A 20,764-nucleotide genomic window follows, 5' to 3' on the forward strand; every position below is an offset into this window, starting at 1 on the left:
CCTCTACCCCATTACTCCCTCTGTCCCATTACTCCCTCTGTCCCATTACTCCCTCTACCCCATTACTCCCTCTACCCCATTACTCCCTCTATCCCATTACTCCCTCTGTCCCATTACTCCCTCTATCCCATTACTCCCTCTACCCCATTACTCCCTCTACCCCATTACTCCCTCTGTCCCATTACTCCCTCTGTCCCATTACTCCCTCTGTCCCATTACTCCCTCTATCCCATTACTCCCTCTACCCCATTACTCCCTCTACCCCATTACTCCCTCTATCCCATTACTCCCTCTATCCCATTACTCCCTCTGTCCCATTACTCCCTCTATCCCATTACTCCCTCTACCCCATTACTCCCTCTACCCCATTACTCCCTCTACCCCATTACTCCCTCTACCCCATTACTCCCTCTACCCCATTACTCCCTCTATCCCATTACTCCCTCTGTCCCATTACTCCCTCTACCCCATTACTCCCTCTACCCCATTACTCCCTCTACCCCATTACTCCCTCTGTCCCATTACTCCCTCTGTCCCATTACTCCCTCTACCCCATTACTCCCTCTACCCCATTACTCCCTCTACCCCATTACTCCCTCTGTCCCATTACTCCCTCTGTCCCATTACTCCCTCTATCCCATTACTCCCTCTACCCCATTACTCCCTCTATCCCATTACTCCCTCTACCCCATTACTCCCTCTACCCCATTACTCCCTCTACCCCATTACTCCCTCTGTCCCATTACTCCCTCTGTCCCATTACTCCCTCTACCCCATTACTCCCTCTACCCCATTACTCCCTCTACCCCATTACTCCCTCTGTCCCATTACTCCCTCTGTCCCATTACTCCCTCTGTCCCATTACTCCCTCTACCCCATTACTCCCTCTGTCCCATTACTCCCTCTGTCCCATTACTCCCTCTGTCCCATTACTCCCTCTACCCCATTACTCCCTCTACCCCATTACTCCCTCTGTCCCATTACTCCCTCTACCCCATTACTCCCTCTACCCCATTACTCCCTCTACCCCATTACTCCCTCTACCCCATTACTCCCTCTATCCCATTACTCCCTCTACCCCATTACTCCCTCTACCCCATTACTCCCTCTACCCCATTACTCCCTCTGTCCCATTACTCCCTCTGTCCCATTACTCCCTCTGTCCCATTACTCCCTCTACCCCATTACTCCCTCTGTCCCATTACTCCCTCTGTCCCATTACTCCCTCTATCCCATTACTCCCTCTACCCCATTACTCCCTCTACCCCATTACTCCCTCTACCCCATTACTCCCTCTACCCCATTACTCCCTCTACCCCATTACTCCCTCTGTCCCATTACTCCCTCTACCCCATTACTCCCTCTGTCCCATTACTCCCTCTGTCCCATTACTCCCTCTGTCCCATTACTCCCTCTACCCCATTACTCCCTCTACCCCATTACTCCCTCTGTCCCATTACTCCCTCTATCCCATTACTCCCTCTCATTTGTTTGTTGTTGTTGTTGAACTTTATGCCTTTTGAAATCATTCTTATTTGCTTACTTGTTCATTGTCTGCCTGCCACCAGAATGTGCAGACATGACCTAAATCTGTCTGATTCGTGTCGTATGCCCAGGGGCTGGATGATGGAAGCAAACGGCAAACTTTGAATTAATGAATTCATCAAAAGCAGGTGAGATGTCACGAGACCCACACAGAAGCTGACTCTTGCCAGCCCATGATGGTTTTCTTTTTAAAAAGCAAACACCCTACTCTAGGTGGATTTAAATAATTTTATTTTAAAAAATAGTCCCCACGGCACTTACCCCCAAGCCACTGCAACCCCTGGTGGGACAAAGACTTAGACGAGAGCCCCAAACAGACCGTAGGCGGCCTTTGCAATACAGCCCCTTGGCATGTTGTGCTTCCCAAGAGTCCTAAGAAAACCCAATGTAGAAAAATACTTTATAAGGAATATGTTCTAATCTCAGCCAGAGAAAAATACAGCTTTGAGGGAGGAGGCAGGTAGAAGGGGACATGGCACAGGGACTGCTCCCAAAATGCATAGGCAGGCAGGATGCTGGCTGGGGAAGGGTGTCAGGAAATGTCAAGTCTGGGATGAACCATCCCATGAGAAGCCAGGAGAAATATTGCATATGAGGAGGCCGGCGTGGCTGGGAGGCCCACCACGGGCCTGATTGCATATGTTTGGGAGAATGGCAGAGGCCTCAGCCCGAGGAGGGAGATGGGGTATTGGTTAGAGTCAGGGTACATCTTCCCTCGCATGGAGTCCTGGAGTCAATGCAGTTTTCCCAAGCCGAGAGGCCCTGAGAGTGTGTCCTGTTCAGCCCTGTTGCTTAGCAGAGGCCCAGAGAGGCTAAGCCACCTGTCCAAGGTCACACAGCTATGGCTGCTTGTGTCCAGAAGCCACACCTGTCCTGTGCCATGCTTTCCCTCACCTCCAAAAGTGAGCTCTTGGCTTTCGCTTGGTGCCCTGTGACAGGCAGTACCCTTTCACCCTGGGTTGAGAACACAGGAATCCAAGATGGCAGAGGCGCTGGGTGCCCCAGGCACAGGCATGCCGGGCCTTCAGGGAGGGGCAGGGTCCGGGGAAGTGGAGGGGAGGGGTGAGGGGGGCAGGCCTCCTGGAGACAGTGTGAGCAGGTCCCCAAGGAGGCCTTGGTGGGCCGGCAGAGATCGTTCTGGCCCTGACCAGGAGGCCTATGTCTGCTCAAGACTGTCCACCCATGATCGTCCAGAGGGGCTAGGGGTCCAACACAGTCTAGGTCACACAGCAAACAGATAACAGACCCAGGGTGAAAAGAACAGGCTTCTTGACTCCTCATTTGTTCCCTCAAATGGAAAAGCACATTTCTAGCCTCCAGGCACCCCAGGTTGGAGACAGGTAGAGGTGGGAGTGGGTGCCCCATTTTCCTGAGACTCCTGTGAGAGCTGGACAGGCAAAGTCATCCGCAGCTCCGACTTCACCCCCTACCCACTCCACCCCAGGCACCACTCGCCAGACCACCGGGGAGGCCCATGCCCTTCTCAAAATTACGAGGGTCTCTGATTTGTGGACATCGAGGACAACAATTTTAAGGGATGCTGGTGCCTCCAGATTTCAAGTGGGAATCGACTTATTTTAATGAGCACTTTAGACACCCTCCGCTGGGCAAGAGTGTCCCATCATTTTCTTCGGCCTGTCTCTCTACCATCTCCCTCCCTCCGCTGATCTGGCTGTAAAGAGGAGTGCTACCGCCTCCCAGGTCCTGTGTCCTGATCGCTTTTCAATCTTCATTGGATGGCAGGTGAATGAGAGCGCCAGGGTCTTTTGTCCCAAAATGACCCCTCCTACATGGAGGGGCTTGGGCTGAGCGGGTGTGCAGATGGGTCAGCGGTCACATGACCTACAGAAGAAGCAGGAGGGCTGAGAGCTCAAGGCCCACAGAGCCTGCCCAGTGGGCCCAGAACTACAGTCTCAAGTCCCAGAAGCTTCAGACCAAGATGCTGAAGCACTTTCAGAATCAAAGGGCCAGCACTTCCTGGGATCCCACATGCCTCAACTTAGGAGTCTCATAAGTGGGGACCAGACTCTGAGAATATCAGAATCTCAGGTCTGGCAAGCCCCAAACTTCCATTCTGGAGAAGAGGAGCTGGGCTCCCACCCAAAGCAGCGTCCTTCCTGGCAGCTGAGTCTCTAGATGAAGTGGCTCCCCTTCAGGAAGCCGAGCCCCTGAGTGTGTGCGCACGCATCATGGGAATGCCTCATGCCCCAGTGCATGACTGTGCTGGGGTATTCAGCTCCCGCCTGCTCATATCCTGTGACCCAGAACTCACTCCTCCTTGCAGCTCATTCCAGCTCCATGGCTCTGCTGGGAGGAAGTGCTCCCTACATCTTCGACCTCTCCACAGAGGTCCCACAGGGACCTGGGGCAGCCCCCAGGCCTCTCTCCTCTCGGCTGAGCAGCCCATCCCAACCCTTCTTAAGGGAGGCTCCTCTGGTCATCTTGGAGATCCAACTTAGCAAAAGACCCCAGTTGTCATTCCAACTAGGGTGGACCTCCCTGCCTGGCACCCCAGTCACCACAGATCTGGGGAATAGAGACCAAGCCTCATCCCCAGCTCAGGGTCTGCCAGACCAACAGATGAATGAATGGGGTGGCCACTTCTCCAGCCCAGCTACGTGTCTAAGAGCCAGGATCTGCCTGGTGGCCCCTTAGGGGTCCGGCCCACGTGCTGACTTCAGAGCATCTGGGGACTGCTGGGGCCTGGCGCTCGGGGGGCCCGGCTGCTGTGTGCCAGCATGTTGCGGCTGATGACCAGCTCCAGAACATCGCCCGCCTCGGCCAGGAGTGGCACTGCCAGACAGCAGTCAAAGTCCCGTGTGCGGACGTGGTTGACCTGCATGGGGCACAACCAAGGGAACAGAGCCGAGGTGTCAGCCCGGCTGCACTGAAGTTGGGGAGAGCCATGTGATGTCCTAAAGGTGGGCCCCGCCCCCGCCTTGACACAAACCCTGACATCTCCAGCACCACACACAGGGGAATATGCTTCCTCTCACTCGCTCTCAGTCCTTCCGTGACAGTTCATCAAAGCGAAATTCCTAGGAAGGGGCGGGGATACCTTTCATACCCCTCTAACTCTTGCTTTTCTTCCTTTCTCCCATGAAAGAGCAGACCACACACCCAGAGAGCCTCCTGCCTAGAACTGTGTGATGTGACACTGTCTTCTTTCTATTTTATTTGCATTTTACACCCACTTCCTATTTCAAAGCAAGAGTTGCTAGATTTTTCACTCTTAATGGAGACAGAAAGTTTCCATTAAGTAAGTTGAAAAAGCACCATCAATTTAGAGAAAACATGAATTGAGTAAATTTCGTATAAATACGGCAAAAACCACACTGAGGAAGGAAAAATAGCCAGGGCATGAGAATGGGCGGCTGGGGGTGCCCAGCACAGGATGAGGCACATCTCCCAGGCTCCCTCTCGGATAGGAAGGTCACATGAGGGGTTTGGTCCATCAGCTGTGAAGCAATGTGGTGAGTGTTGCTTGTGGGTGAGGGCAGAAAAAAACCTGCGTGTGACTTTACAGTCTGTTTCCTCTGCTGTGGAGTCTGAGGAGGCCACGTATCTTAGAGGGTCAATTCCAAGATAGGTGGATGCTCCATCACCCCCAGGAGAGGAAGGCCCTCACCGGCCCACAGTGGGCATGGGGTGTAAGTAAAAAGGTCTGTGTGTGCTCGGCCTCTGAGGCTCAGGGTGCTGGGCCTGCAAAGCAGCTTAGGTTAACCTGACTCAAAAGACTGTCATTGTCATGCCCTCTTCACAGCCCAGAGATGCAGGCTCTTTCCCCACCCTCAGGCTCCCACTATGGCCCCCCTGCCTCAGCGTTACCTGAAGGACCCTGTCCAAGGGACGGAGGCCCCCACGGTGGGCTGGCCCATCAGGGCGCACAGTGTGGACGTAGACACCTTTCTCCAGGAGGCCATCCGAGACGCTGAAACCGAAGTCATTCCTCATGGGGTCCTTGTGCAGGGTCACCTGGAAGCAGCAGGAGGAGGAGGTTCCTGGAACTCTGACCTTTGCCCCCAGCCTCCCACAATAGCCCAGGTCCCTTGGTCTGGCATTCAGCACCTCTGGCCAGTCACACACACCCCAGGCTGCAGTGCCCCAGCCTCCTGCTTCTGAGTCTTCACCCACCCTGCCCCCCTCCCTCCTTTCTCCCCCAGCAGATGCTCCAGGCCACGACACTGCAGCACAAGGGAGCCCTTAGGAGTGACTTCCTTTCAGCCCTTCCTCAGTCCTCTGGCTCTATCAGGGAGGAGGCCTGGCCAGGGTGCTGTTTCCTACCCTGACCCTCACTCATTCCCATTTACCGAAGAACTGCTTAGAGCTTCTGAGGGCCTTTGACTAGGGGTTGTCTTCCTCCATCTATCTTATTTCTAGATGGCACAAGACACTGGCTTCTCATTGAAGGTAGTGATGTAAAGGTGTGAGGTACATAAAAGTCACACCCACACAGAGAAGGGTTTATATGTTATAGGTAAATACATGTGTATGATATATAAACTAAGGCCAAGTGCAGTGGCTCACAACTGTCATCACAGTACGTTGAGAGGCTGACTGGGCAGATCATTTGAACCCAGGAGTTTGAGACCAGCCTGGGCAACGTGGTGAAACCCTATTTCTAAAAAAATACAAAAATTGGCCAGCTGTAGTAGTGCATGCCTGTGGTCCCAGCTACTTGGGGGGCTGAGGCAGAAGGATCACTTGAACCCAGGAAGTCAAGGCTCCAGTGTGCCATGATTGCACAACTGCAGCCTGGGCAACAGAGCCAGACCCTGCCTCAAAAAAAAACATAGATAAAATAACTTAAGTGGAGAAAAACGGCACATCTACTTAAAAATAATAATAATAGACAAGTGTGTATCACAGGTGTGTGTGTCACCCGAATGATGAGCATTTTGGAAAACTCAACCAGGTTTTGTGGTGGAGAAGAATAAAGCCCCAAGAGAGGCAGGGCCCCTCTGGAGTCCCACGGCGGTGCTCATGGCGCCAGGACACGGGTCCAGGTCTCCTGTGCTCACCCCCAGTGCCCACCTTGTGCATCTCCAAGGGTGTCGGCAGTAGCAGTTCCTCCATCTCTGCAGGGGAGGCTCGTACCTCCCGGCCCCTCTGCCAAGGCCGGTGGCCAGGCCTGCCCTCGAGGGCCACCCTCTGCACGGTGCCTGTCATGATGGATGCCTGCAGGGACATGGCCCTTCTTTCAGATGCTTGTTGGCTTGCCGCAGCAGGCAGTCAACATGCGCTGACACCTACTATGTGCCAGCCACAAAGGGCACAACAGTGAATGGGACAGACGTGGTCCCTGCCCATTGGGGCTGGGTCCAACAGTGGTGGAGTGGAGGGTCATGAACCAATCATACTAACAATGAGAATAACCATCACTGGTGCTTCATCACTCGCGCTCACCCAGAGCTAGTCAGTTCTTAGCACTTTACACCTGTAACTCCTTTTATTCTCTACAGTACAATGAGGCAAGTAAATACCTTTTTTTTTCCACTTTACAGATGAGGAAACTATTTATTTCCTTAGAGAGATAAATAAGATTTGAACCCAGAGTCTAGTTCCAAGGTCGAGTCTTAACCACTCTGCTACATGGCTAATCACGAACATAAATAAGATAAAATTATGTACCGCAGTAAGTATTACAGAGGTGAGGAGCTCCGGAATTGAGAGCCTGGGACAGGTGGCCCTGGTCCTGTGTGAGGGATCGAGGAAGCATCCAGAGCTCAAATGGAAAGGACAAGGAAGAAGAGGCCAGGCGAAGAGTCCCTGGCAGAGGAAACATCACGTGCAAAGCCCTGCAGGGCTGGGGGGCAGATCTGGAAGCAGGCCCTGTGGCTGGTGGTGATGGCCCAGTCCTGCAGTGCCCTGTAGCCCACAGTAAGAAACGTGAACTTCATCCCAGGAGCAGCAAGGAGTCCTGGAAGGACTGAAGCCAGGCGGAGAAGGTGACGTAACCAATCTGTGGCTCTAGAAGCATGTGCCAACTGCCACATGAAGACTGGATGGCAGGGGCGGGAGTGGAGGCTGGGAGGAAGACCTGTTAGGAGCCATGTAGTTGTCCAAAGAAAAGACACTGGTGGTCTGGACAAGGATGGTGATAGTGGGGAAGGAGAGAGGGAGTGGAGTTAGAATGGGCTCAGAGGGAGGGCTGCGCAGTTGGAAATGCCGAGCTCTAAGCTGCCAGCAAAGTGTGTGGCCCTGAGGGAAACAGCATCACACTCAGGCTGGGAAATCCAGAGATGGAGGCGTGGGTGCTGGAGCTGCTGAGAGGGGAGGATGGACTTCTAACCTGTGACATCATACAATTTCAGAGGCCCACAGGTGTCTCCTAAAAACATCTCTCCTCCTGCCCATCACAGTAGCTGAGCTCCCACTATTAGTGCACAGTTCTATCTGACCATTTGGGGTGGGGGGTTTGGTCTTTTAGGGATCCCCTAAGGGAAGGCAGATTATGATTAAAATTTTTAGGCTGGTCGCAATGGCTCATGCTTACAATCCCAGCACTTTGAGAGGCAGAGGCAGGAGGATGGCTTGAGCCTAGGAATGCGAGGCCAAGCTGGGCAAACATTGCAAGACAACGTCTTTACAAAATACAAATATTAGCCAGGTGTGGTGATGCATGTCTGTGATCCCAGCTACTAGGGAGGCTGAGGTGGGAGCATCATCTGAGCCTAGGGGGTGAAGGATACAGTGAGCTGAGACCATGCCCCTGCACTCCAGCCTGAGCAACAGAGCAAGATCCTAACTCTAAAAAGGAAAAACTGTTTTAGGGCCAAACTTTTGTGTTGCAGTGGGGAGGAAGCTAGGAAAACGGGGAGGGTATTGAATAAGGAGGCAGGGGAGTACCTTTTTCTTAGCTTAGAAATGATCTTCACCTGCCTGGGAGCCAGCATCCAAAAAGAAAGACACGAGACTCCTCACTTTGGGAAAATAGAGTTATTAAAACATAGAATCAGAGAGTCCAGGCATCACAGGGTCTTGGACTCCTGAAACTGTAGAATTCAAGGACTTCCAGTTAAAATACAGACTGAGCTGATACAGGAATTTCACACCTCCCTCCAAACACATAGAAATTATAGATTTCAGTTTTTTAAATCAGCACTTTCAAAGCAAGAAAGAAAAATTCAGAGACAGGGATGAGCAGAAGTGGAACCGTTTGGCTTATGGAAGTTAGTGGCCCATGGAAGGTAACAGAACGAGACATACAGGTTTGGAGCTGGGGTACTGTTCAGGGAAACGAGAGTGCAGTCTCAAAGCAGGAGCTGGGTACCATTTCGGAAAGCGAGTGCTGTCTCATTGCTGGATAGGGACTGGAAAATGTCTGCCGGCAGGGGTACAGGAGGGAACCAGCAGGACTTGAAGAGGTGGGGATGGGGAGGATCGCCTGTGACAAACTGGAACCCTTAGCTTCACGTCTGCATGAGGGTAGGGCCAGAATCTGCCTTCCACAATAGTGCAGAAACACTGAGCTGAGGAGTTACTTCGAAACCAGTCTGAAACTGGTGCAGTTCAAAGGCCAAAGCCGAGATGTGTGAGGCACAAAATCGCCGATAGGTCAACAATGTGGGGGCACAGCAAGGCGGGTGCCTGGGAAGAGACCACAGCTGGAAGCAGTGCAGTGATGAGATGAAAAGGCCCACCTGCCCACAGACAAAACAAGTAGGCAAATCCACATCCAGGGAACTAAAAACAAGGAACTTGGCACAGTGGCTCAAGCCTGTAATCCCAGCACTTTGGGAGGCTGAGGCAGGCAGAACACCCGAGGTCGGGAGTTCGAGACCAACCTGGGAAACATGGCAAAGCCCTGACTCTACTAAAAGAAAAAAACCCAGAAATTAGCCAAGCATGGTGGCATACGCCTGTAGTACCCAGCTACTCGAGAGGCTGAGGCAGGATAATTAGTTGAACCCAGGAGGTGGAGGTTGTAGTGAGCCGAGATCATGCCATTGACTGCACTCCAGCCAAAAAAAACTCCATCTCAAAAAAAAAAAAAAAAAACCCTTGAAATAAGTCTGTTTACATGGTTGTCCAAACTTTTGTTTTCCTGGGCCCTATCAGGGAAATTGTCTTGGGCCACACATAAAATACACTAACACTAACAATAACTGATGAGCTTCAAAGAAAAGTGAAAAAAAATACTCAATGTGTTAAGAAAGTTTATGAATTTGTGTAAAATTCAATGCTATCCTGGGCCACATGTGGGCTGCAGGTTGGATAAGCTTGGTTTAGGATGTGTAGAAAAATAAGAAAATAAAAAGCAAAAGCCATTAAAAAAAAAGACTATGAAGATTTAAAAAACAAAAAATTATAGGAATAAAAGATGGAGAAGTTGAAACACAATATCTAAGAAATGAGTTACACAGTAGAATAAATACAGCCAAAGAGAGAACTTGTGAATTGGAAGACAGATTAAGGAAAGCAGCTAGTACACAGTACAGAGAAAATATGAAAGAAATGTTAAGAGACATGGGGGGTAGAATGCATGGAGGACAGGTGTCGAACATACCTTAACAGAAGGCAACAATAAGAAGTAGGCAATATTGAAAATACCATGGCTAGGAATTTTCTAGCATAGAAGGCAAACATGAGTCCTCAGACTGAAAAAAACAGACTGAGTCTATAGTAAGACAAATAAACTCTTACTGAGACACATCAGAACAAGAGAGCCAGCCATCACAGAGAAAGGAATCCTCAAATCTCCTGGAAAGAAAAGATACAGGACTTTCAAAGGAACAACAATGAACCTAATAGCAGCAACGATCATTGCCAGAAGACAACAGAATACTATCCTCAAAGCCCTGAGTAATTGCTTAACTTCATAGTCAACTAAACTATCATTTAGGAGCAGGGGTGAAATAAAGACATTTACAAACTTCTAAATTGATTGGCAAAAAAAAAAAAAAAAAGAAATAAAGACATTTTCAGAACACAGAGCCTAAAGCAGTTTACCACCTAACAAGATTCTCAGTGAAAGAATATCTTAAAGGATGAACTCAGAAAAAAAAAGGGTATGCAAGAAGCAAAGGTGGTAACAGAAATTGGTCAAATATTCTGATAAAGCCCCACACTCATGAATTTTGAGCAATTTATAAACAAGTTGGGAGATGAGGGGAGATAGTCTGGAGAGAAGTTAAAGAATCCTATAGTGGATGTCTTAAGAGGAGAACAAAGGTACTACTTAGACTTGCTAGAAAAAGCAAGTTAAGAAAAGATACTGAAAATGTAAGGTAAGGTCATGGCCTTACCGTCAGTGGTCTCTCCAAATAATTATTTAGCCATAAGGAGGAAGTACTGACACATGCCACAACATTAAGCTAAGTGAAAAAAGCCAGACACAAAAAGTCAAATATACACTCCACTTTTATGAAATATCCAGAATAGGCTAATCCATAGAGACAGAGTAGATAGTGATTGCCAGGGGTTGGGAAGAGGGAGGAATTGGAAGGTACAAGTTTTCATTTTGGGGTGTTGGAAATGTTCTGGAATTAGAGCCACTAAATTGTACACTTTAAACTAGTTAAAATTGCAAATTTTGGGCCAGGTGCCGTGGCTCATGCCTGTAATCCCAGCACTTTGGGAGGCCGAGGTGGGTGGATCACCTGAGGTCAGGAGTTCAAGACTAGTCTGACCAACATAGTAAAACCTCGTCTCAAATAAATAAATAAATAAAATTGCAAATTTTATGTATGAATTTTTATCATGATAAACAAAAATTTTACATTAGTATCATTTAAAAGGCACTGGACTAAAATTAAGAGAGACTTAAGAAACATAGTAATCAGCTCCAAGCATGGATTAGACATTAGTTTGGACAATTTGGGTCCAACTGAGGAAATCTGAATATGGTCTTGGTATTAGGAAAGATTAAAATATATAGAAATGGAAAAATGAAGTTGCTAGCTAAAAAAGCAATCTGCAAACAGTACAAACATCATGATTTCATTATCTAAAAATACACATGAACTCATTAAAGCAGTAACAGTGTGATCTATGGGTGGTGGGAATGTTGTGTCCTTACGTTTTATTTTTACTTATTTTTTGATTTACTCATGTTTTTTATTTCTTATTTTGATTCTGCTTTGCTTATCTAATTTTGCACCATACACATATATAACTTCAGTAATAATAAAAGGTTTCAATGTAAAAACTGAATGTTGAAAGTAAAACAAATGAATTAAAGATAATCACTACAAGAATACAAACAAAATTTACAATCTCCAAATTGGAGATGTGGATAGAGTGAGCAGTAATGAAAAATGTACCAATAGAAAAAAAAATGAAAGATGGATGATCAGGAAGAGTATAAATAGGAAGTATAAATTATATACTAGAATTAAGTTTAATTACATGTTTTTTCAGGTGTACCTCTGATTGAAAGATTTAATTATATTAGTAGTCACAATAAATAAAAGTAGACTAAATTCATCTTTAATAAAAAGAGAACACACTATGTATAGTATACACAGAAACATATTTAAAACAATGATGCCGTAAATTTGAAAACAAGCAAATTGGCCAAGCACAGTGACTCACCCCTGTAATCCTAGCCCTTTGGGAGGCTGAGGCAGGTGGATCACTTGAGGTCAGAAGTTCAAGACCAGTCTGGCCAACACAGTGAAACCCCATCTCTATTAAAAATAGAAAAAAATTAGCTGACCATGGTGGCACATACCTCTAATCCCAGTTACTTGGGAGGCTGAGGCATGAGAATCACTTGAACCCAGGAGGTGGAGGCTACAGTGATCTGAGATTGCACCACTGTACTCCAGCCTGGGCAACAGAGTGAGACTTTGTCTCAAAAAAAAAAAAAAAGTACATTAGCAAAATTTGGGATGCAGCCAAAGCAATGCTTACAGGTAAATTCATAGCTTTAAAAAATACTTTACTTGAAAACAAGCAAGACTGAAAATTAAGGTGCTAAGAAACCAAGAAAAGTATCATTACTTAAACATAAATAAAGTAAGAGAATATCAAAGCTAAACAAACAAATGAATAAACCAGAAAATAATAAAGCCAAAAAGGTGTTCTTTGAGCAACCTAGTAATTGGCAAGACTAGTGGAGAGAAAAAAAAATGACCCCAATCAACAATATTAGGAAAAAAAAGGGAACAAAAGCACAGATAAAATAGAAATTTAAGTAAAATAAAATTGCTCTCAGAGTGGAAGCTAGATCCTCTCTTAGATCCTCCTGGGCAGCTTGTTGTATTCACTGAGCAGTGTTGGCCTTACACAAAGCCACATTCACCTCTGGTTTCCCACAGCCCCTTATTTCCTGTGTTGTCACTGATGTAAACCCACACACTTCCACAGGGCATGCCCACAACCATATTCATGTATCACACGTACATACACAGATACTAAAACTGCCCCAGTGCACCTACATGTGCACATTCAGACACACGTGTTCTGAAATACACTCTGCAAGTGAGTGTGCATGAGCATGCTCCCATGCATGCATATACATCCGTTCTCAATGTACATGATGATGTCACACATATTCCATGACCACATAGATAATATGTAGTATCACAGTGCTCTCAATCACACTTGCACATGGATCCATGCACAGTTTCTACATATGTGAAGACACCTTTCCCCAGCGGGTGCCCAGGTGAGTACATACATACACGTTACACATGAGCACGATCCCATCAACATGCCTTCCTCCCATGGCACACACACCAGAGTGCACAGCCCCAGGAGCCCCACACAGACCTGCAGGGCAGGTGGCCATACCTCCAGTTCCCTCAGCATCTCTGACTGACCACATGACTCCAGGTCTTCGAGAGCTTCTCCAAACACTCGCCAGAAGCCCTCCTCTCGGGCAGGGCCAGGGGCTGGGCTGTAACGTAGGAACCAGAGAGCATCAACTCCTGGCACACGGGTGGGCGGGCTGGGGCCTGAGGAGTCTTCAGGGCCCCAGGGCCCAGCACTGGGCTCAAGAGGCCATAGGGTAGGTGGGTGGGCAGGCAGGCAGGCATCCTCTGTGGCAGTTCTGGGGCCCCAGAGCAGTGGTTGGTGACACAGAATAAGGGAAGGACGCAGTTAGGGGAGACCAGGACTGTCGGTGGCCAGTTAGAACAGGGGCAGATGAGACGGGGTGGAGAGCAGTAACACAGGATGCCTGGGAAGAGAGACAGAGGACAGACAGACAGAGAGGAGATCCATGGTATGGCCCCAGAGGACAGCCCCTGGCACCACCTAGACACATAGCACGGTGGAACAGTGACAAGGACAAAGCTGGAGCCAGCAAAGACACGGATGGAGAGGATGAAATATCTGTGCTGGGGAAGGGGTCGCAACCACCCATAACTCCCATCACAGGTTGTATGAACCCGTTATCAGCTCTAACGCTGTGTCTCAGAAAGTTAACAATTCACATGTTCATACTTCACAAAGCCACTTGCCAATTACAAAGGTCTTGGCAGTTACACGGCACACTGTGGTTTACAAAGCACTTGCTCTTTTATGAGGGCTTTGCTCTCTTAAAGAGCTGAGGAATGAGGACATGCTGCCTCCTTCCCTTTCCATGTAACAGATGAAAAGACAGAGGCTGAAGGACACTTGCACCATTCAAGTCAATTCCACAAACATTTCCTGAGCTAAGTCCTCTGCTGGGCACAGGGATATGGAGGAGAATAAAGTGTGGCCCCTGTTCTTACAGAGCTGGAAATGCATTTGCAAAATATCCCTGAGCACCTACTAGGGGCCAGGCATGGAGCTGGGGTGCCACCAAGTAGAGATGACAGCTAAGTAATTAACCAGATAGACACCAGGTGGTTAGGCCGCCAGGAGACTTGTAGGAGCAGCTGTGGGTACCAGAAGGGAGGGAGGAGTCCCTTCTGCCTGAGAAAGACAGGGAAGCTTCCCAGAGGCAGGAGAATTTGAGCTGAGTTTTGAAGCATGAGTAGGGATTTGCCAAGAGAGACCAGAGGAAAGGCACTGAGGCGGAAGGACTGCCTGATCAAAAGCACCACGGTGCAAGGGTGGCCTGGGCAGATGAGGAACAGCATTTCTCCACAGCCTGCTCTCTGCAGCCTTCTCCAGCGGCTGAGCCACTCAGAGCCACACGGCACAGCCCAGGGCTGGTGCCAGTGAGCTAAGGGCCTGTGAAGGAGGCCATCAGGCCATCTGGGGTCAGACAGGTGGGTATGGGTTCAAGTTCTGAGCCTGCTGCTGCTCTTCTGAGAACAGGAGATGACCAGAGTCGGGAGAGCAAAGCAGGCTGCTCCCACCTCCGCACCTTCGTCCCTCCGTGCCCTCCAGCAATCTGCCCTTCCCTCTGTCTCGATCTGGCTGAGGTGGCTCTGCTCAGTGCTTCTCTCCCAGGAGGTGCCTCCTCAGGAGCCCACCAAGATCCTACATTTCCCCACCACTTTGGCACAGGCACCCTCGACCACCCCAGCCAAGACACCATGGCTCCCTCCTCCTTCATGGTGCTCCCAGCACAGACCTCGGTGGCGGCTCCCAATCCTCCTCCTCCTCCTCGGGGAAGCTCTCGTCGGCGGGGGTTGGAGTATAGCTCGTCCTCCGGGGATCGGTGGGTGGAGGACTGCCCCTCAGCCGGCCGGACCTCCACTCCTGCGGGGTCACTCCCCGGGCTGCCGTCTGTGGCGCGTAGGACCCTGGCGTGGAGAGAGGGCCTCTGGGTTCTCTGTGACCTCACCTTGCCCTCTTGCCTGCCACATTTCCAGCTGCGCTGGGTGACTTTGGGGAGATCTTTGGTCCTCTCTGGACCTGTGTCTACCCAGCCCTCTGAGGGCCTCTGCCTCCTAGCATCTCCCTGGAGCTCCCAGTCATCCAGAAGTTAATGCCCAGGCCTCTGTGACTGTAACTCCATCGGCCTGGGCTTGGCCATCACCCTGCCAGGGAGGGAGGCTGAACATGTGGCCCACCCTCCACCTCCTGCCTTTGGGACCTCTGAAGGTCCAGCCCTAGGAAGTGAGCTGAGATGCTTACGGAGAGCTGGAGACAGGGAAGCTGAGGCCCAGGGACAGCAGGTGCCGGCAGGCAAGGACAAGCCACCCACAACCCGGAGAGAACTGGCTCCACTAGTCCTCTGAGGTGGACCATGGGGAGCTCCAGTGGCTTTGGGCCACTGAGGCCAGCCAGCCAGCCACCAGACTCAGACGCCTCCCCGAGGCCACCCCAGCTCTCAACGTACATTGGCCGGGGAGAGAGCCCCAGAAGTGTCTGCCCCACATCGGGTCTTGTAGGCTGGGATGGGAGGGGGCTTTTGGCCCCCCTATTTTCAACTGGATGGGATGAACATTGTTGAGCACCTACTGTGTGCTAGGAAGGAAGGAAACAGTAGAATAAAGACCAACTTGGTCCATAACTTCACAGTGGGGAAAGCCAGGGTGGGACCCACGGTTCTAAATCAAAAGATGGGGCTGCAGTCCATGCTCGCAGGAGCAAGGGGCCCCAAGAGTGGCTTATGGAGCCAAATCAGGTCTTCTTTCCGGAAGGGCCCCTAGAGGATGCCAGGAGAGGCGCACAGGAGGGACGGGCACAGGAGGGAGGGATGAGCACAGGGAAAGGAACGGGCACAGGAGGGAGGGATGAGCACAGGAAACAGTCCTGCACAGGTCCAGCAGCTGGGGTGGCCTGGAGAGAGCATCTCACTTGCCCAAGGGCCCCAAGGTGCTACCTGGGCCCCCAAAGCCACCCTCGCTGGTCGAGCTGTCCCAAGACTCCACAGCACTGTCCACACTGGGCACAGCTGACGAGAAGCGGGCTGCTGGCATGCCGCCCTTCTGGGCCTCTGCTGGGTCCTCATCAGCATCACTGGTCTCACTGTGGCTGCCCGCCTTGTGGGGTAGGAGGGGGCCTGGGAGGAGAGCGGGGCGTCACTTCGGACTTCACAGGCACTTCCAGCAAGCCTCAGTTTGTACATTTCAGCCTGGTCTGGAAACTCACAGGCAGTGAGCCCCTCTGGGCTGACATATGGCTGTGGCACTAATAAGCAAACCTGTTTCACAGATGGGAAAAGTGAGGCTCGGGGACACTGAGCAGCATGCCCGAGGTCACACAGTGAGCACCAGTGGAGGCTGGATTAGCTCAGGCCCCTTCCACTGCCTATGGTGGCCGTTCTACCAAGGCATGAGGACATATTCAGGGGCCACTGAAGAATGCATGAGTTACGGCCATGAAGCATACACACATGAGCACCTGAAGAGGCAGGAAGTTATGAAAACAGGGTTCCAACCCAGATTCTGCCCGGCGCCAGCTGTGGGGCCCTGGGCTCATCACCCCCCTCTCTGAGTCTTATCTCCTTTGCCGTTGGAGGCCCACCTCCACAGGGCTGCAGTGAGGACTCTGTGAGGGTGTGCAGGCGAAGCCTGGCACAGAGGGACTGCCCTTCCTAAATGTGCTGGGTGGCCCCCAGGACATGAAGCAAATCTCACGGTCTAGCTGCTTCTTGATCTTCAATGTGACGGTCTCTCCAGCCACCTGCAGGAGGTGGATGGCCTCACTTAGTGGCCGGCCCTTGAGGCTAACGCTGTTGATGGCCAGAATGCGATCCCCCACATGGATGGCACCAGTCCTGAGGAGTGGATGCAGGGTAGAGAGTGGGAGTTAGACACTCAGGGCCTCAGAGGGACTGTCCGCCCTCAGACAGCCCAGGAGAGCCACAAGGCACAAGTCTGACTGACCCCAGTTAAACCTAGCTGCCAAAAACAAAAGCATGAAAGTATGATCTTGAATCACATTAATAGAGATATAAAGTGTAGAATCTGGGAGGGGATTATCCCACCTGATTGTAGAATTTGGTTTTGGAACCAGTGTCCAGCAAAGGTTTTGAGAATGGTTTGAATCCCACATACTAGCTGCCAAATACTTGCTATGTGGTCTTGGGCCAGTTTCTTAAACCCTCGAGTTTCAGTTTCCTCATCTGTAAAATGGGGGTGGTGATACTCATTTTATTATCGAATCATAACTGAAGGGTGAATGAATGGAATGGATTCCTAATTCCCTCCAGCAGACACCCTTGGTAGCTATTGTCCTTTCCTGGGCCTCAGTTTTCCCACCTCGAGAATGGGCATAATCACCAGCGCCCAGCAGACCTCACAGCAGAGCATGAAGGGCTGACAAGGCCAGGCAGTGGCATCGCTCTGGCCCAGTGGTTTCTACCTGGGCATCCATTACATCCATTACCTGAGGAGCTTTTTGAAAATGCAGGTGCCTGGGCCCCACCTCTGACCAATTAAATAGTATCACTGGGGGTGGGGCAGGAAGGTGATTCTGAGGAGCAGCCAGGGCTGAGCAGGGAAGAAGCTATAGCAGCTGCTTAGAGTGACCTGAACCGAGTAGAGGAAAAGGAGGCAGAGGCTGTAGATGTCACCCCAGGAGAGTCATGCTTGGGCATTGCATGAGGGCAGTGAGTGTAGCTGGGGATGGTGGGTTCAGGGAAGGGACCAGAGCTGCGGTGTCCAGTATGGCAGCCACCAGCCACAGGTGACTGCTGAGCCACTGAAATGTGACCGCCCAAATTGAGATGTGCTAAAAATAGACAATTCACACCAGATACGGAAGGGGTAACATGAAAAAGATTAGAAAACATGATCGTAATCATTTTTATGTTGATTATATGTTGAAGTAAATATTTATATGTACTCTTTTTTGAGACGAAGCCTCGCTCTGTCCCCACGCTGGAGTAGAGTGGTGCGATCGTGGCTCACTGCAACCTCCGCCTCCTGATTCAAGTGACTCTCCTACCTCAGCCTTCCAAATAGCTGGGATTACAGGCACGCACCACCACACCCGGCTAATACTTGTATTTTTAGTAGAGATGAGGTTTCACCATGTTGGCCAGGATGGTCTCGATCTCCTGACTTCATGATCCACCCACTTCGGCCTCCCAAAGTGCTGGGATTTCAGGTGTGAGCCACCGCACCCAGCCATAAATATATATTTAAGATGAATTCCATTTCTTTTTGCTTTGCAAATGTGGCTACTAGAAAGTGTCTGATTAAATTTGTGGCTCGAATTATATTTCAGTTGGACAGCACTGAGCTACATCAGCCCGGCGAAGGCAGGAGGGTTGTCGGTGCAGCCCAAGCATCCAGGACGGAGGGGACAGGCACACACAGTAGGTGCCAGTACCTGCTCTAGCTAATGAAGACATTGGGGTCAGAAGGGTCCCGCATCGACCTCTGCAGTCTGCCCGGAGTCCAGCAGGGGGCGCTCCAGGAGCAGGGTCCAAGCCCCGAATCCCTCCTTTTCTCTCTCCTGACCCGCCGAACCGCCGCCCCTCCTGAGCCGAGCCCTCCTACCGGACACCTGCCTCTGCAGCCCCACCCGGCCATGCTCCCCTTTCACAGCCAACTTGTCGCTGTGTGCTGGGAGCTCACCGCTTCCTTGCCTGCCGGATTCATCTCTGACCAGCTGCGTGGAGAAGACTCGATCTCACCCACACTGGGGGTTGGGTTCCACCTCTGACCTTTACCCCACCCTGGGGCAGGGCTAGGACACCCTTGTTCTCACAGCTCCCTCGGCTGCTACAGTTTCAGCGTCTAGGGGCAGTAGGGACAGTCCCCCAGTGCCTCAGGAAAGCCACAGGCAGTGCTGGGACCAGGGTACTCGGGCACTGCCCCATCCTATCTTTCCAGACACAGGTAAAGGGGGAGCAGGAGGATGCACACACCTTGACCCAGTGCCTACCTGGGCCCAGGAGGTCTGTTGGGGTGCGGTCCTCTGCCCTGGCAGGCAGGGGCTGACACTTTACAAATGCAGACCTGAGTCTCAGAGAGGGGAAGTGACTGGCCTGATGTCACCCACAGTGTCAGTGTTGGCACAGGGGTCAGGATATTGCTTGGCTTTGCCAAAGCCCCAGCTCTTTCTTCCTGGGTTCCCCGAGCCCACCCTGTGTTCCCACAAAGCCCCAGCTCACCTCTCAGCCAGGCCACGCTTGGTGAGGCCTGAGATGACAATGGGGTCAAAAGGTTCCTCCGTGCCCGAAATGGTGATGCCCAGGGGCCCCCCGTAACGCTTCAGCTCCACTGTGTAGCTGACAGCACCTGTGGTCTCCAGCTCGTCTGCAAGCAGGGGTACCCATGACAAGGAGGTCCCCAAGGGGCAGGACAAGGAGCTGGTTACCCCCAGCTCCCCAAAGGCTTGGCCTCACTCATTCATTCATTCATCTACCCAGTCACTCCTGCTCTGACTTCACGTAGCACAACCTGGGGACCCTGAGGCCATCTTCTGCCCAAATACCAGTAAAGAAAAGAAGTATGACACCTCACCCACAGTAATCACAACAACACCGATGAGAAGAAACAATGGCCTCTCTTCCTCCAGCAGCCAGCAGGAAGCGAAGGGAACTCCTGATCATCTTTTTCTTTTTTCTTTTTTCCTTTTTTTTTTTTTTTTTTTTTTTGTGACAGAGTCTTGCTCTGCCGCCTGCCGCCCAGGCTGGAGTGCAGTGGCTCAATCTCAGTTCACCGCCATAACCTCTGCTTCCAGGGTTCAAGTGATCCTCCCACCTCAGCCTCCCAAGTATCTGGGACTATTGGCAATGCACCACCAGACCCGCAGCTAATTTTTGTATTTTTTGTAGAGATGGGGTTTTGCCATGTTTCCCAGGCTGGTCTCAAACTCCTGGGCTCAAGTGATCCACCCACCTTGGCCTCCCAAAGTGAGGGGAGTACAGATATGAGCCATCATACCTGGACCAACTTTTCTTCAAAAAAAAGAAAAAAGAAACCTGCCTCCTACAGTAACCTTCTTTCACAGGGTAGGAGTTGTAATCTGGAGACTGCCCCTTTGAATCAGGGATTCACTTTCTAGTTGGTGCAGTCCTCACCCTTCCCTTTTGCCTCTCCAATCCATACAGCTTTTCTTACTCACCAATGTCACTGTCTGGCCTCAGTGGGACCCGAGTCTGCAGTCTTTACATATCCACTCACAGCCTGCCACTCCCCAGGGCAGCCTCGCTCCTTCCCTGCCCCATCCACTCATCTGTCCACCAGCTACACCCAGCACACCAGGTGGGTCTCCTCTGCCAGGCTTGGTGCTGGACATGGAGGCTACGGGAGTGTGTCAAACTCCTGTCCACCTCATAGAGGCTCTGGAGGGCCCCAGACGCTGGGGAGAGTAGGAAGTCTGTGGTGCTGCCCCCTCCTTCCAGCCAGCCTTCGGCAGCACCCACCACCCTCCCTTCCTCAGCCAGAGGGAGACCGAATTGCAAGCTGGGAACCTGCTGGTCAAAGGGTGG

At 50.9% G+C, this 20,764-nt stretch overlaps 1 protein-coding gene across 37 annotated transcripts in view; it reads right to left on the reverse strand.

The window, feature by feature from the left end:
* Positions 1–1,759: 1,759 nt before the first annotated feature.
* The window catches only part of GRIP2 (glutamate receptor interacting protein 2), a 109,853-nt gene continuing 90,848 nt past the window's right edge, over positions 1,760–20,764 (reverse strand). For 19 of the 37 annotated variants that reach the window (XM_054245960.2, XM_035273747.3, XM_035273749.3 and 16 more), the window contains 8 exons: positions 19,442–19,586; positions 16,956–17,095; positions 16,199–16,378; positions 15,002–15,173; positions 13,285–13,390; positions 6,580–6,723; positions 5,374–5,520; positions 1,760–4,381 (listed from right to left, as the gene is read on the reverse strand). In XM_054245960.2, coding sequence (XP_054101935.1) covers positions 4,223–4,381; positions 5,374–5,520; positions 6,580–6,723; positions 13,285–13,390; positions 15,002–15,173; positions 16,199–16,378; positions 16,956–17,095; positions 19,442–19,586 — 1,193 coding nt within the window. In that variant the 3' untranslated portion in view covers positions 1,760–4,222. Of the gene's footprint in view, positions 4,382–5,373; positions 5,521–6,579; positions 6,724–13,284; positions 13,673–15,001; positions 15,174–16,198; positions 16,379–16,955; positions 17,096–19,441; positions 19,587–20,764 lie in introns of all 37 variants that reach the window. The other 18 variants (XM_078351711.1, XM_078351707.1, XM_078351699.1 and 15 more) reach the window with 2 other exon arrangements.

Source organism: Callithrix jacchus, chromosome 15 (assembly GCF_049354715.1).
Source record: "Callithrix jacchus isolate 240 chromosome 15, calJac240_pri, whole genome shotgun sequence".
Classification (NCBI taxonomy): Eukaryota; Metazoa; Chordata; class Mammalia; order Primates; family Cebidae; genus Callithrix; species Callithrix jacchus.